Source organism: Martes martes (genome assembly GCF_963455335.1).
Source record: "Martes martes genome assembly, chromosome: 18".
In the NCBI taxonomy this organism is placed as follows: Eukaryota; Metazoa; Chordata; class Mammalia; order Carnivora; family Mustelidae; genus Martes; species Martes martes.
In genome coordinates, this window is record NC_137906.1 from 26,575,477 (window position 1) to 26,589,066 (window position 13,590).

The 13,590-nt window shown below is 41.5% G+C and overlaps 1 protein-coding gene across 1 annotated transcript in view; it reads right to left on the reverse strand.

The window, feature by feature from the left end:
• Nucleotides 1-13,590, reverse strand: part of IQCK (IQ motif containing K) — a gene marked incomplete at both ends in the record, with an annotated part of 119,585 nt that overhangs the window by 58,038 nt on the left and 47,957 nt on the right. Inside the window, one exon of the mRNA XM_080830827.1 lies at nucleotides 8,197-8,281. Coding sequence (XP_080686953.1) covers nucleotides 8,197-8,281 — 85 coding nt within the window. The remainder of the gene's footprint in view (nucleotides 1-8,196; nucleotides 8,282-13,590) is intronic.

Genomic DNA, 13,590 nt, shown 5'->3' on the forward strand with positions numbered 1-13,590 from the left:
TAGGCAGAAGGCATAAAACACCCGAAGCTTATTTGGACAGAATCAATATTCAGTGGATTTCTCCGGTCTCTGCCTCCTAAATCATTAAAGAAATTTCAATCCTTATGGCCCATGGGAACCTCATTTGAACTTCACAAGAGAGCAGGGTTTTCTCTGTTCTGGGTTACCTGTAACATCCCGTGTGTCAGCGGCAGAAGAGCACCATTGATGTGGTAATGCAGCTTATCACCAGCCACACTTCAGAAGGGAGAGTGCTCAGAGGACCGACTTCATTCACAATATCCAGACAGCTTTTTAAAAAAAAACATTCAGTCTTGCATGTTGAAACAATCTGGCTTCCTAACCATTAATCTAATATTTTGGAAAGAAGGAACAAGAGTGTGTCTACTTTTACAGACATGTTTAACATCTAGTAATAACTACCAGGAACCTATTTCTGGTTTTTTTAAAGATTTTATTTTATTTTTTTAAGATATTATTTTTTTTAAGATTTTATTTATTTATTTGAGAGATCACAAGTAGGCAGAGGCAGGCAGAGAGAGGGGAAGCAGGCTCCCTGCTGAGCAGAGAGCCCGATGCGGGGCTCGATCCCAGCACCCTGAGATCATGACCTGAGCTGCAGGCAGAGGCTTAACACACTGAGCCACCCAGGTGCCCCCAGGAAACCTATTTCTAAGGCTAATCATAAAGTCATGGCTACTGGGAATGGTTCACTACATGTAGCTTTTCATACCATGTGACGTTTCTTTTAATGCGGTCGGTTAAAAAATATTTTTATGAGATGTACAGCTAGTTTTATGTTAACAAGTAAGAATATCAGACTTCTGGATTTTAAAACTTCCTGTCAAGAATATTATTCAGTCTTGGGGCACCTGGATGGCTCAGTTGGTTAAGCGACTGCCTTCGGCTCAGGTCATGATCCTGGAGTCCCAGGATCGAGTCCCACATCAGGCTCCCTGCTCGGCACAGAGTCTGCTTCTCCCACTGACCGCTCTCCTCTTATGCTCTCTCTCTCTCTCATTCTCTCTCTCTCTCAAATAAATAAATAAAACTTTAAAAAAAAAAAAAGAATATTATTCAGTCTTAAAGAGGATGGAAGTTCTGACACACATGACAATATAGATGAATCTTGAGGATATTATGTGAAGTGAAATAAGCCAGTCACAGAAGGACAAATACTGTATGATTCCACTTCTGTGGGGTATCTAGGTAGTCCAACCACAGAGACAGAAAGTAGAAGGGTGACTTCCAGGGGCTGGGGGAAGGGGGGCATGGGGAGGAGTTATTGTTTGGTGGGGACAGAGTTTCAGTTTAGAAAGAAGAAAGTTCTAGAAATGGCTGGTGGTGATGGTTGCACAAGTGTGAATGTACTTACTGTCACTGAACTGTACAACTAAAAAAAAAGTTAAAATGGTAAATTCCATGATATATATAGTTTATCATACAAAACAATTTTGTGGGGGGCTCTATTTTCCCCTCGTGGTGTTTAAGACAGTACAAGTAAAGGTTTTCATTAATTGCAAACCCTTCACGGTAAATGCAATAAGACTACACGGGAGTGTGTAAGGAGAGAGGGTTTGTGCAAGTGCTACCTGTGACAGAACACTTCGCTAATTCCTGAAAATCCTTTTTTCTCATCTTAGGATGTTTCGCTGTTACTCACAGAACCAGGCCAAAAATCAAGACCTTGTGGCAGAAGAACACATGGTTAAAATGTATAAAATTACTTGCTTTGTATTTTTTCCCCATAATTATTCATTCATTTGCTTAAATGGAATTTACATAACATAAAAGTCACCCTTTTTGAAGTTCACAATTCAAATTCGGTGTTTATTCACAGTTGTACCACCATCTCCATCACCTAATTCCAGAACATTTCCATCACCTGAAACAATGCTGTTAGCAGTCACTCTCTGTTCCTCTCTTCCTCCAGTCCCTGACGGCCACTAATCTGGTTTCTGTCTAAGGATTTACCTATTCTGGACATTTTATTTAAATGGAATATGTGACCTTTTACGTCTGGCTCCTTCTACTTAGCATAATGTGCTCAAGGTTCATCCAACTCGTAGCGTGGATCAGTACTTCGTTCCTTTTTATGGCTGAATAATGTTCAGCCATAAAAGGATGTACCACATTTTACATATCCATTCATCAGTTGGTGGATGTTTTGTTTCCCACATTTTGCCTATTGTGAATAATGCTTCCATGAACATTCATGTACAAGTGTTTGTATGGACAGATGCTTTCAATTACCTTAAATATATACATAGGAGAACGACTGCTGAGTCATGGAGCAGTGACTCAATGTTTAGATTTTTGACGAACAGCCAAACTGCTTTCCAAAGTGGCTGCACCATTTCCCATTCTTGCCAGCAGTGTGCGAGCCCTTTCAAGATCTCTACATTCTCGCCAACACTGTTATTGCCTTTTGGATCTTAGCCATGCTGGTGGGTGTGAAGTGGCATCTCACGGTGGTTTTGCTTTGCATTTCCTACATCTTTTCATGTGCCTCTTGGCCATTTGTGGATATTCTTTGAAGAAGTGTCTATTGGAATCCCTTGCCAGTTTTGTAATTGGGTTATTTGTAAGGCTGTGAGAATTCTTTATATATTCAGGATATTACACCCTTACCTGATATATGATTTGCAAATATTTTTTTTTCCATTCTGTGGATTGTCTTTTCGTTCACTTGATGGTGTTCTTAGAAGCCAAAAGCCTGGGTTTGGGTTGTTTTGTTTTTTTTTTTAAGATTTTATTTATTTATTTGAGAGAGAGAGAGTGCAAGCACAAGCTGGTGGGGGGCAGGGGCAGAGAAAGAGGGAGAAGCAGACTCCTTGCTGAGCAGGGAACCTGATATGGGGCTTGATCCTAGGACCCTGAGATCATGACCTGAGCTGAAGGCAGACAATAGACTGAGTCACCCAGGAGCTCCAAAAGTTTGTGTGTGTTTTTCTTAAAGATTTATTTGTTTTTATTTTAGAAAGAGAGTGGAGGATGAGGGAACGGGGTAAAGGAAGAAGGGGGGAAAGAGAATCTCAAGCAGACTCCCCCCTGACCATAGCGCCCAATGTGGGGCTTGATCTCACAATCCTGAGATCGTGATCTGAGCCAAAATCAAGGGTCAGACACTTAACCAACCAAGCCACCCAGGTACCCCAAGAACAAAAAGTTTTAAATTTTGATGAAATCCGATGTATTTTTCTCCTCTTGTCGCTTGTGCTCTTTGTTATGTAAACTGTTGTTTAATCCACAGTCATGAAAATTCACACCTATGTCTTCTTGTCAGACTTTGATAGTTTTAGCATTTTCATTTAGGTATTTAATTTTGGATTAATTTTTGTATATTGTATGAGGTAGGGGGTCTAATCTTATTCTTTTGGATGTGGATATTCAGGAGTTCCAGGACTATGAGTTGAAAAGACTATTCTTTCCTCATCAAACGGTCTTGACACTCTTGATAAAAATCAATTGGCCATAAATGGAAGGGTTTATTTCTGTACTCTCAATTCTATTCCATTGATCTATGCCTATCCTTATGCCATTAGCACTCTTACTATAGACTCATAGTAAGTTTTGCAATAGAGAAATGTGAGTCCTCTGATTTTGTTCTTTTTCAAGACTGGGCTCTTCAGGGTCTCTTACATTTTCATACAAATTTTAGGATCTGCTTGTCAATTTCTGTTAAAAAATATAAGCAGGGATTTTGATAGAGATTGCACTGAATCTGCAGGTCAATGTGTACTGTCATCTTTACAACATCAGGTCTTCCAGTCGATGGACAGAGGCTATCTTTCCACTTGTTTGGGTCTTTCTAAATTTCTTTCGGTGATATTTTGTAGTTTCCAGCATATAAGTCTTGCACTTCTTTTGTGAAATTTCTTCCTAAGTATTTTGTTCTTTTTTTTTAAATTTAATTTTCTTTTTTTAGTGTTCCAAAATTCATTGTTTATGCACCACACCCAGTGCTCTATACAATACGTTCTTTTTGTGGCTATTACAATAGGGATTATTTTATTAATTTCATTTTCAGATTGCTCATTGCTAAGTACATATAAATATAATTGATTTTTTTTTTTTTTTTTTTGGTATACTGGTTTGGTATCCCGCAACCTTGCTGGACTTGTTTATCCTTATTTTTAAATTTTTTTTTTTAGTGAATTACTTAGGAACTTCTGTATAGAAGGTCATGTTTATATAGAGAATAGAGATAGTTTTACTCCCGCCTTTCTGGTTGGAATGCCTTTTATTCCTTTTCTTGCCTAACTTCCTTGGTTAAAACCTCTAGTGCTGTGTTGAACTGAAGTAGAGAGAATATCTTTGTTTCGTTCCCAGTCTCAGGGCGAAAACATTCAGTCTTCCATCTTAAATATGATGTTAGCTGTGGAATTTGGTAACTACCCTTTATCAAGTTGAAGAAGTTCCTTCCTATTCATAATTTGCATAAAAGTCTGTTGGATTGGGGCACCTGGGTGGCTCAGTGGGTTAAGCCTCTGACTTTGGCTCAGGTCATGACCTCAGGGTCCTGGGATCGAGCCCCGCATTGGGCTCTCTGCTCAGCAGGGAGCCTGCTTCCTCCCCTCTCTCTTTCTGCCTGCCTCTCTGCCTACTTGTGATCTCTCTCTGTCAAATAAATATATAAAATCTTAAAAAAAAAAAAAAAGGCTGTTGGATTTTGTCAGATGTTCTTTCTGCATCCATAACATGGTTTAAATCAATCTGAAATTAAGGAAAATCATACTGCATTCTCTTTGTAAAGACTTTGTTCAGTGTATAGAAGGCTATGGTCTCCTTAATTCTTTCCCATGTGTGTGTGTGTAACTGTCCAAAATATATGTTTTTAAAAAATATATTTATTTATTTGAGAGAGAGAGCACATGCACACATGTACAAGTTTGGGTGGGGGGGCAGAGGGAGAGCGAATCCTGAAGCAAACTCCCCGCTGAGCACATTGAGCCCTGCATAGGCTCAATCCTAAGACCCTGAGATCATGTGACCCGAGCCAAAATCAGAAGTTGGCCGCTTAACTAAGCCACAACTATACAGTACACGTTTTAATAAAAAATGGTATAATATACATACATATGAGTGTGTGTGTGCTATTTCCTCTTGAGATACCATTTTGTTCCCAGCTGATATTCCAGCATCCCATCTTTCTTTTTCTTTTTTTTTTTTTTTTCCATCTTTCTTTTAAGGATGAGATCAAGTCCCTCCTTTTTTTATGGAAACTTCTGAGGCCGTCCCACATATCAGACATCTTTCCTTCTAGTAACAATTTAGGAGCTTACCCCCCTACTTGGCACTCTTCGGCACATATATATGCATATGTGTGTGTATATATACACACAGAAGATGTTTGGATTTGAACAACCCAAACTCTCACACAGTATACACTTACACCTACACATCTTTTGTACCATAAGGAATGTTCCTAGCTATTGTGTGATGATGGTGTCATAACCAGTAAAATTTTGAGCCACTTTGACATTTTTATATGGTAGGGTTTGCTTGTGAATGAGCTGAATTCAGCTGTCATACAGACTACAGACATTCCCCAAATTAAAATGATTGCATTTTATACCATGGTTTGAAAGCCATATGCCTTAGTAGAAACTGTACTTTAAATTTTGAATTTTGATCATTTCCTGGGCGAGTGATACGCCGTACAATACTCTCGTGATCCTAGGCAATGACAGCAAGCCACAGCTCCCAGCCAGCCAGCCTACCACCAGGGTCAATAACCAATACAGCGATGACCATTCTGTACCCATACAACTATTCTATTTTTCACTTTCAGTGCAATATTCAATAAGTTCCTTGAGCTATTCAATACTTTATTATAAAATAGACTTTACAGAGGATGATCCTGCCCAACTGTCAGCTAACGTAAATGTTTTGAGCACGTTTACAGGCAAGGCTAGGCTATGATGTCCAAGGGGTTAGGTGTGTTAAATGCATTTTCAACTTACAGTATTTTCAGTTTACAGTGGGTTTATCAGGATGTTGCCCCATGACAAGTAGAGAAAGATCTCTCTGTTTTTCATGCTGTGTCCATAACACAGGCCCCTGAGTGTGAAAGTCTTATTGCATGGGAGGATCAGGGACAGAGAATCCCCTCTTCCTGTTAACACTGTTAACACTGGTTATATTCCAGGCATCTGAGTATGATTTGGTTTGAAGAAAGGGCTTTGCTGTTTTTAAAGAAACGAAATCTGAAAATCATTATTTTATTGCATTTTGCTCTTCCAGTTTCACTAAAAGGATCAGAAAATGGGAAAGTAAAATGGCTAATTCTAGTGTAACAAGTGTAAGTCTTACAAATGAAATACGTGGACGACAAAGGCGGAGCTCAGAAAGCGTGTGGAAGCCCGGAATCATTCACCTCACTTGGGCGTCCCGGAACTTCAGCTAACCCGCTGATGTTCAATCATGAAGGAAAAAGACCACAGGTAAAATATGTATGAAATGCTGAAAACCTATGTCGTCAAAAGTTATATCTAAATTATGGGGTATAATAGAGGGTTTTATCATCGGTTTTTAACTTCTTGGGAACAAACGGCTCCTTGTAATGTCTGAGTCTATTAATTAACCTCCACACCTGACTTCAACCTATGGGTTCAGGAATGTGCCACGTACAAAGGAGTGACCGGACGATATTGCCCGAGACAGAAGGAAGCTCCTTGTAATAAAGGACAAGTCCCACTTAACGGTCACTTAACAAATATTTCACTTGTTGATTTATTAATTGTGTCTCATTAGAATAAATCTAACTTCTTCATGGAGAACAGTTTGCTGGTGTGTTCCCCTCAGCCTGCTTCTCCTGTGGTAATTCTGAAGAGTGCATCAACGTGCATCTTGGGCTTCCTTGTGAACCCACGGAGACCTTCTCTGTGGCGATCTACCACCCCTGAAATCTATCCTAAACTCACTCCACTGATGTCTAACACTCAGATTTGGATGGAGACATGCTTCTACCTAGAATGGGAGCTTCATGTTTACCTGGAAGCTTTTTACTTTTTTTTTTTTTTTTTTAAGATTTTATTTATTTATTTCTTTGACAGAGAGTGACACAGTGAGAGAGGGAACACAAGCAGGGGGAGTGGCAGAGGGAGAAGCAGGCTTCCCACCGAGCAAGGACCTGATGTGGGGCTCAATCCCAGGACCCTGGGATCATGACCTAAGCCAAAGCCAGATGCTTAACAACTGAGCCACCCAGGCGCCCCCACCTAGAAGCTTCTTAACGTTGATACTCTGCCAACAAATTGAACAGGATGTACACTTTTTAGCACGAGATACACATGCCATTCTCATATGTATTTGGTAAGAATTTTTCAAAGCAAATCCTTCCTAAAGAGCCACATGACGATATGGATCAGGAATTTTAGAAAGGAACTCACCTTTTGACCCAGAAATTCTACTTCTACAATTCGTCCTACATAAACAACCCGACAAATGTGCAAAGATGCATCCACGAAGATATCTATTACAGCATTTATTAGAATAATGATAAACTGGGAATAACCAATGGCTAGAAATGAAAGGTTTCAAAAGAAAAGGTTACTTCTAGCATATGATACGTGTTTATATGTTATTCTATCTTTTAAGATTTTTTAAGCTTTATTGTATTTTTTCATTTGAATTCCAGTGTAGTAAACACACAGTGTTATATAAATTTGAGGTGTACAATATAGCCATTTGATGGTTGCATATATGACTCAGTGCTCACCAAGATAAATGTACTCTTAATCTCCTTCAACCATTTTGCCTACCCCCTACCCTACCCATTAAGATTTTTAAGGTTTGGAAAATTTTACACCAAAATGCCAACAATTACTTTGGGGTAATAGTTTCAGTGCCTCAAAAATTTTTATTTGCTCTACCTGAGTAATTTTCTATTTCTTTTTTCTAAAATGAACATGGTATTGCTCTTTGCATGTATATAATATTATTTTTTGGGTAATACAGGCCAGTAAACCCAACATTAAAAGGTTGGAGGGTACTTTTAATGACAACTGCAACACAAGCCTTGGTAAAAATTCTAGATCACTCTTTGTATTTTACAGAGAATCCTATTTCTGAGATTTGGATGTTAGCTGTAGTACCCTCTATTTCAAATTCATCTAACAGTTTTCCCATGGGCCCTCCACATCACAAAAATTCCCCATCAGGCCAAACGCCATAATTGCACATGACTCTTACCAGATAGGCTCTCCAGAAGGATTGAATGCACAGTGCTGCCTCTTCTTCTGTCAGCAGGAGGGAGAGTGGGATCGGCGGCCGGGGGCTGAAAAGCAATCAAATGGTCATATGCCCATGAGAATCCATCCTTCAGCCTCGGTGAGCCCTTTGACAACATAATGGCCTCTCTGATTAAGCGCCTCATCCATTTCCATTCTTAGAAAGCAACAATGCCAGTTTTGATAGAGAAGTTTAGCCTTGAGTTATCGCGTTTAATTTTAAAATCTGAGATGGATTCATTTTGCTTTGTTTTTAACCAACGTACTCTGAAATCACTGTGAGCCTGCTCTGTTCTGAAAGGCTCCAGCTGCTAAAGCTGCATGTGAGTCCTAAAGGTGGGACATCCGTAAGGCTCTATAGATGTAAAACAGGAGACAAAGCAGGAGCAGCTCTTAAATACTGCATTATGACTGAGACATAATAAAGGATTCTTTTTCTACCATTCTATTGAAGGGAAATTAAGTAGTTCATCTCTTTCCTGAAGGCAAAATTATTGGAATTTATCTCCGATAAATTGTGTGCGCATTCCAGTTTAATGTGGCTTGAGTTCGGGCGTATTTTTTTTTTAAAGATTTTTAAAAAATTTATTTGACAAAGAGAGATCACAAGTAGCCAGAGAGGCAGGCAGAGAGAGGGGGAAGCAGGCTCCCCGCTGAGCAGAGAGCCCGATGCGGGGCTCAATCCCAGGACCCTGAGATCATGACCTGAGCCAAAGGCAGAGGCTTTAACCCACTGAGCCACCCAGGCGCCCCTTGGGCATATTTTTAAGTTCTGTTACTACATCTTAATAGGCAATAAAATATCTCAAGTGCTGGGTCAGTTGACATTGTTTGCTCTTGTGGGATTTTTCAGATTGTGATGGGATGTTTGATCATAGATAACACATTTAAAAATCGTGGCAAAATTCTCTTTTCCTCCCCCCTCCCCTTAAAAGTTGCATAGAGAGACTAACTCCTGACAAAATCTTAGAAGTATGATTTAATTCTGGTTCCTTCTGTTTCTCTAAAGCACAGCTGCCTCTGGGAAGCCTTTTTATTTATTTATTTTTTATTTTTTTTTTTTTTAAAGATTTCATTTATTCATTTGACAGAGACAGAGATCACAAGTAGGCAGAGAGGCAGGCAGAGAGAGAGGAGGAAGCAGGCTCCCCGCTGAGCAGAGAGCCCGATGCGGGGCTCGATCCCAGGACCCTGGAATCACGACCCGAGCCGAAGGCAGAGGCTTTAACCCACTGAGCCACCCAGGCGCCCCTGGGAAGCCTTTTTAGATGTGAGTACAAAGAAATAAACCTCAGAAAGGATGTGGGTCACATGGAGGCTGCTCCCAGGATCCTGCTTTGACTTTGCAAGTGAGGGGTTCCTAAGTTCCCCGGCCTCAGAGTTCTCCCAAACAATAGCCATCATTTGAGTTTATAGTAACTCCCATCATACAGAGAGGCTGACTAACCGACCCAAGGTCACACAGCTTGTAGGTGGCCTAGCTGGGATCTGAACCCAGACCCAATGGATCCCAAAGCCTAGGTAGGCTTCCCTCTCAATGCTCTGCTGACACCAGACTTTCCCTGGGCAAACACTCGCAGATGCGGAGCCTGACCCAGACTGCACAGCTAAGAGGCAACGTTGCATGACTCTCCAGGATGTGTGGTTTTATTTCCCTTTAAACTCCGATTTAAAAACAACAACACAATCCACCCTTGATATAGTGTGTTTGTTTGAATGAATGAATGTGCTTTTGAATTACTCCAGTAACAAAGAAATCAAAGCCCAGAAGAATCTTGGGGTCACTGAGATCATTTCAAGGGAGTGTGGTATTGTTGCCAGGTTCTGGGTCTTGGGCTGGGCAGGCCCTTTTGGAGACACCAAGTAAAGAAGATTCTTCTATGTCTTTGGAGAGATAATGACACCCTCAAAATGATAGCATTGTTAGAAACCTTTCCCTAATGTTCTGTTTCCATTTTTATTTGCATGATGTGGTGGCTTTTTAAAATTTTTGTTTGGTTCTCTTTTTGTTTTCACTTCTTCTTGCCTAATATCTGGCTCCTGGGCTGTAGTGGAGCATTCATATTTTGCTGGAGGCCTGCTTTCCACAGTAAATGTCTGTGCTTATCCATTGTCCTTATTCTTGGAATCTCAGTTGTATGACACCAACAGATCATATCCCTGAAGTAATTCTCTTCCACTAGTTAAAAATCAATGGCTTCCAGAGACACCTTGTGTTTCTAAGGATACTTGGTGTGCTGGCAATGGATTTACAAGACTCACATTATTGTGCATTAATACTAGCTGATATTTACCAAGAGCTTTCTGGATTCCCCTCCTATAAGCATTGCTCCTTGTGTTCCAGCCACACTGGCCTTTTTCACCTCTTCAAAAGTGCCCTCCTGCCTCAGGGCCTTTGCAGAGGGGCTCTCGTCTGCCTCCAATATCCCCCTACCCCAGCCAGGGGCATTGTGTACAGCTGTGCAGGTTGCTGCTTAAAGACACCCAGCCCACGGGCCAGAGGGCACTGAAACCCAGGCCATGTTCAGGGTGCGAGGCCCATCTGACCTATGGCAGGCACACCTTCTCCTAACTTGCTCAAAACCTTAAGGTTGGAGCTGAGGGGGCTGACACTTCTTCCTCCTGGTTCACTCTTCCTCTTTCTTCTGATTATGGAAAGGTGTTCTTTGATTAGGTTAGGACCCAGTGGAACTCTGTGTAATCTTCCTTCCTAGTCCTTGGCCCAAATCGGAGATGTAACTCTGTGTGGTTATCTAATGAATGCCCCAATCGTCAACTGGACTGAAAGCGCCACGAGGGCAGAGACCACGCCTGTGTTTGCTCCTTCTGGTAGTCCCAATGCTTAGGAATTATTCCAGAATCAAAGACATCAAAGCCAGGGAGAACCTTAGGGGTGGGGACACCATTTTTAGTGGGTACTTGATAAATGTTTGTGGAATGAGCCTCCCTGCCTGGCACAGCATCCTAAGTGCTTTCCATACATTATTTCATTAAATCCTCACAGTATCACTGTTGGTGGGAATGCAAGCTGGTACAACCACTCTGGAAAACAGCATGGAGGTTCCTCAAAAAGTTGAAAATAGAACTACCCTATGACCCAGCAATTGCACTACTGGGTATTTACCCTAAAGATACAAACGTAGTGATCCGAAGGGGCACGTGCACCCGAATGTTTATAGCAGCAATGTCCACAATGGCCAAACTATGGAAAGAACCTAGATGTCCATCAACGGATGAATGGATAAAGATGATGTGGTATATATACACAATGGAATACTATGCAGCCATCAAAAGAAATGAAATCTTGCCATTTGCGATGACGTGGATGGAACTAGAGGGTATCATGCTTAGTGAAATAAGTCAATCAGAGAAAGACAACTCTCATATGATATCCCTGATATAAGGAAGTGGAGATGCAACATGGGGGGTTTGGGGGGTAGGGAAAGAATAAATGAAACAAGATGGGATTGGAAGGGAGACAAACCATAAGTGACTCTTAATCTCACAAAACAAACTGAGGGTTGCTGGGGGGAGGGGGGTTGGGAGAGGGGGGTGGGGTTATGGACATTGGGGAAGGTATGTGCTATGGTGAGTGCTGTGAAGTGTGTAAACCTGGCAATTCACAGACTGTATCCCTGGGGATAAAAACACATTATATGTTTATTAAAAAATAAAAAAATTAAATTAAAAAATTTTTAAAGAAATCCTCACAGTATCAGTAATGAGCGATTGTTATCCTTCTTTTGGAATGAAGAAAGGCACAGAGGTGTGAAGTGACTCATTCAAGGTCACTGACCATATCTTGCTGAGAATCTTTTGGCCCGGGAAGCACAGGGATTGGCCTAAGGAGAAGAGAAGGCAGCTCACAAAGTCACTGATGGGGAATTCAGGGTCTCACAGCTGTGTGTGTTTAATAGAAGAAAACACAGTCATTTGCCTAGACGAAAAAATGGGGGTGGGGGGTGGGGGTGTCACAATCACAGAAAATGCCCTCTTCATTAATTCTTACAGAAATAACTTGGCAGGTATTCATTTGTCTGACGTTCCACAGGGAAATCTGATGTCAGGACAGCAGAACAAAGTGGAGTTTGTCACTTGTATCTGAGGGGAGATTTGATGGCGCCTTTCTGTTCGGCAGCAATTTTCCTGCCTTAAGTATGTTTTTTTCTACTGATGTCATGAAATCCTCAAAGTAACAGTATTCCTGTTTCGGAATAGCAGTAGGAAAGGAGAACTGCAAATCTTGGGACAACAGGCTGGGCCAGCCTGACAAAGGGCTTTCACCAGTAATGAAACCTCGAATGGCTTTGCATCACAATGAATCTCCAAAAAGCAAAATGAGATTTCTAATAGGCCTTTAAGCAGTAATATGAGGCCACCTTTAGTGACATCCCTGCTTTCATGGCTAAATAATGGGGCGCTGTCTCGTTCCCAAACCAAGAATAAGTATGAGAGAGCCAGCGTAAATCAGGCCAAATGAAAAGGACTTAATCTTCCGAGAGTAGTCCCTGGGAATTATCAATCATTTCAGCAGGGCAGCTTGAAGGGATAGAAGCCACGTCAGGCCCTTTTCTCTCTTTTGGAATCAGTGCAACTGGCTTCAGGTCAAATAAAAATAGAGGTGGAGTAGAGGCGACCGCTCATCATTGGGGAACTCGGGTGGAGGATGATGGGCCATGTCAGTCAAAGGAGAAGGCAGCACCGGAGGCTCCCCCCTCAAGAGATTCCCCAGAGCAGACAGGTTTGTGTGTTTCTTCTCTTTTCTTTTTTTTTAGATTTATTTATTTGACACACAGAGTGAGAGATCACAAGTAGGCAGAGAGAGGGGGTGGGGTGGGGAAGCAGGCTCCCTGCTGAGCAGCGAGCCTGATGCGGGGGGGGGGGGGGGGGGGGGGGGCTCGATCCCAGGACCCTGAGACCATGACCCGAGCTGAAGGCAGAGGCCCAACCCACTGAGCCACACAGGCGCCCCAGGTTTGTGTGTTTCTACTGGCAAAACAGAACCACTAAGTATGTTTCTAAGACCTGACTTGCTGGTAACGCTCATTTGTAATATCCTTTTCCTTTTTCCAAAAAAGATTTATTTATTTATTTTTAGAAAGAGAGCATGAGTGGGAGTGGCAGAGGAAGAGGAAGAGAGAGAATCTCAAGCGGGCTCCAACTCAGGGCCTGATCTCACAACACTGAGATCATGACCTGAGCGGAAGTGAGGACTCTGACGCTCAACCGACTGCACCCCCAAATGCTCCCCTTTTCTTTTTTTCTTAAATGTGAATCAAATATCTTTGAACCGTAAGAATTGATGCCATAATTCTGAGAATTTATTTTTCTGATTCTGTGTGTATGCATAAACCCA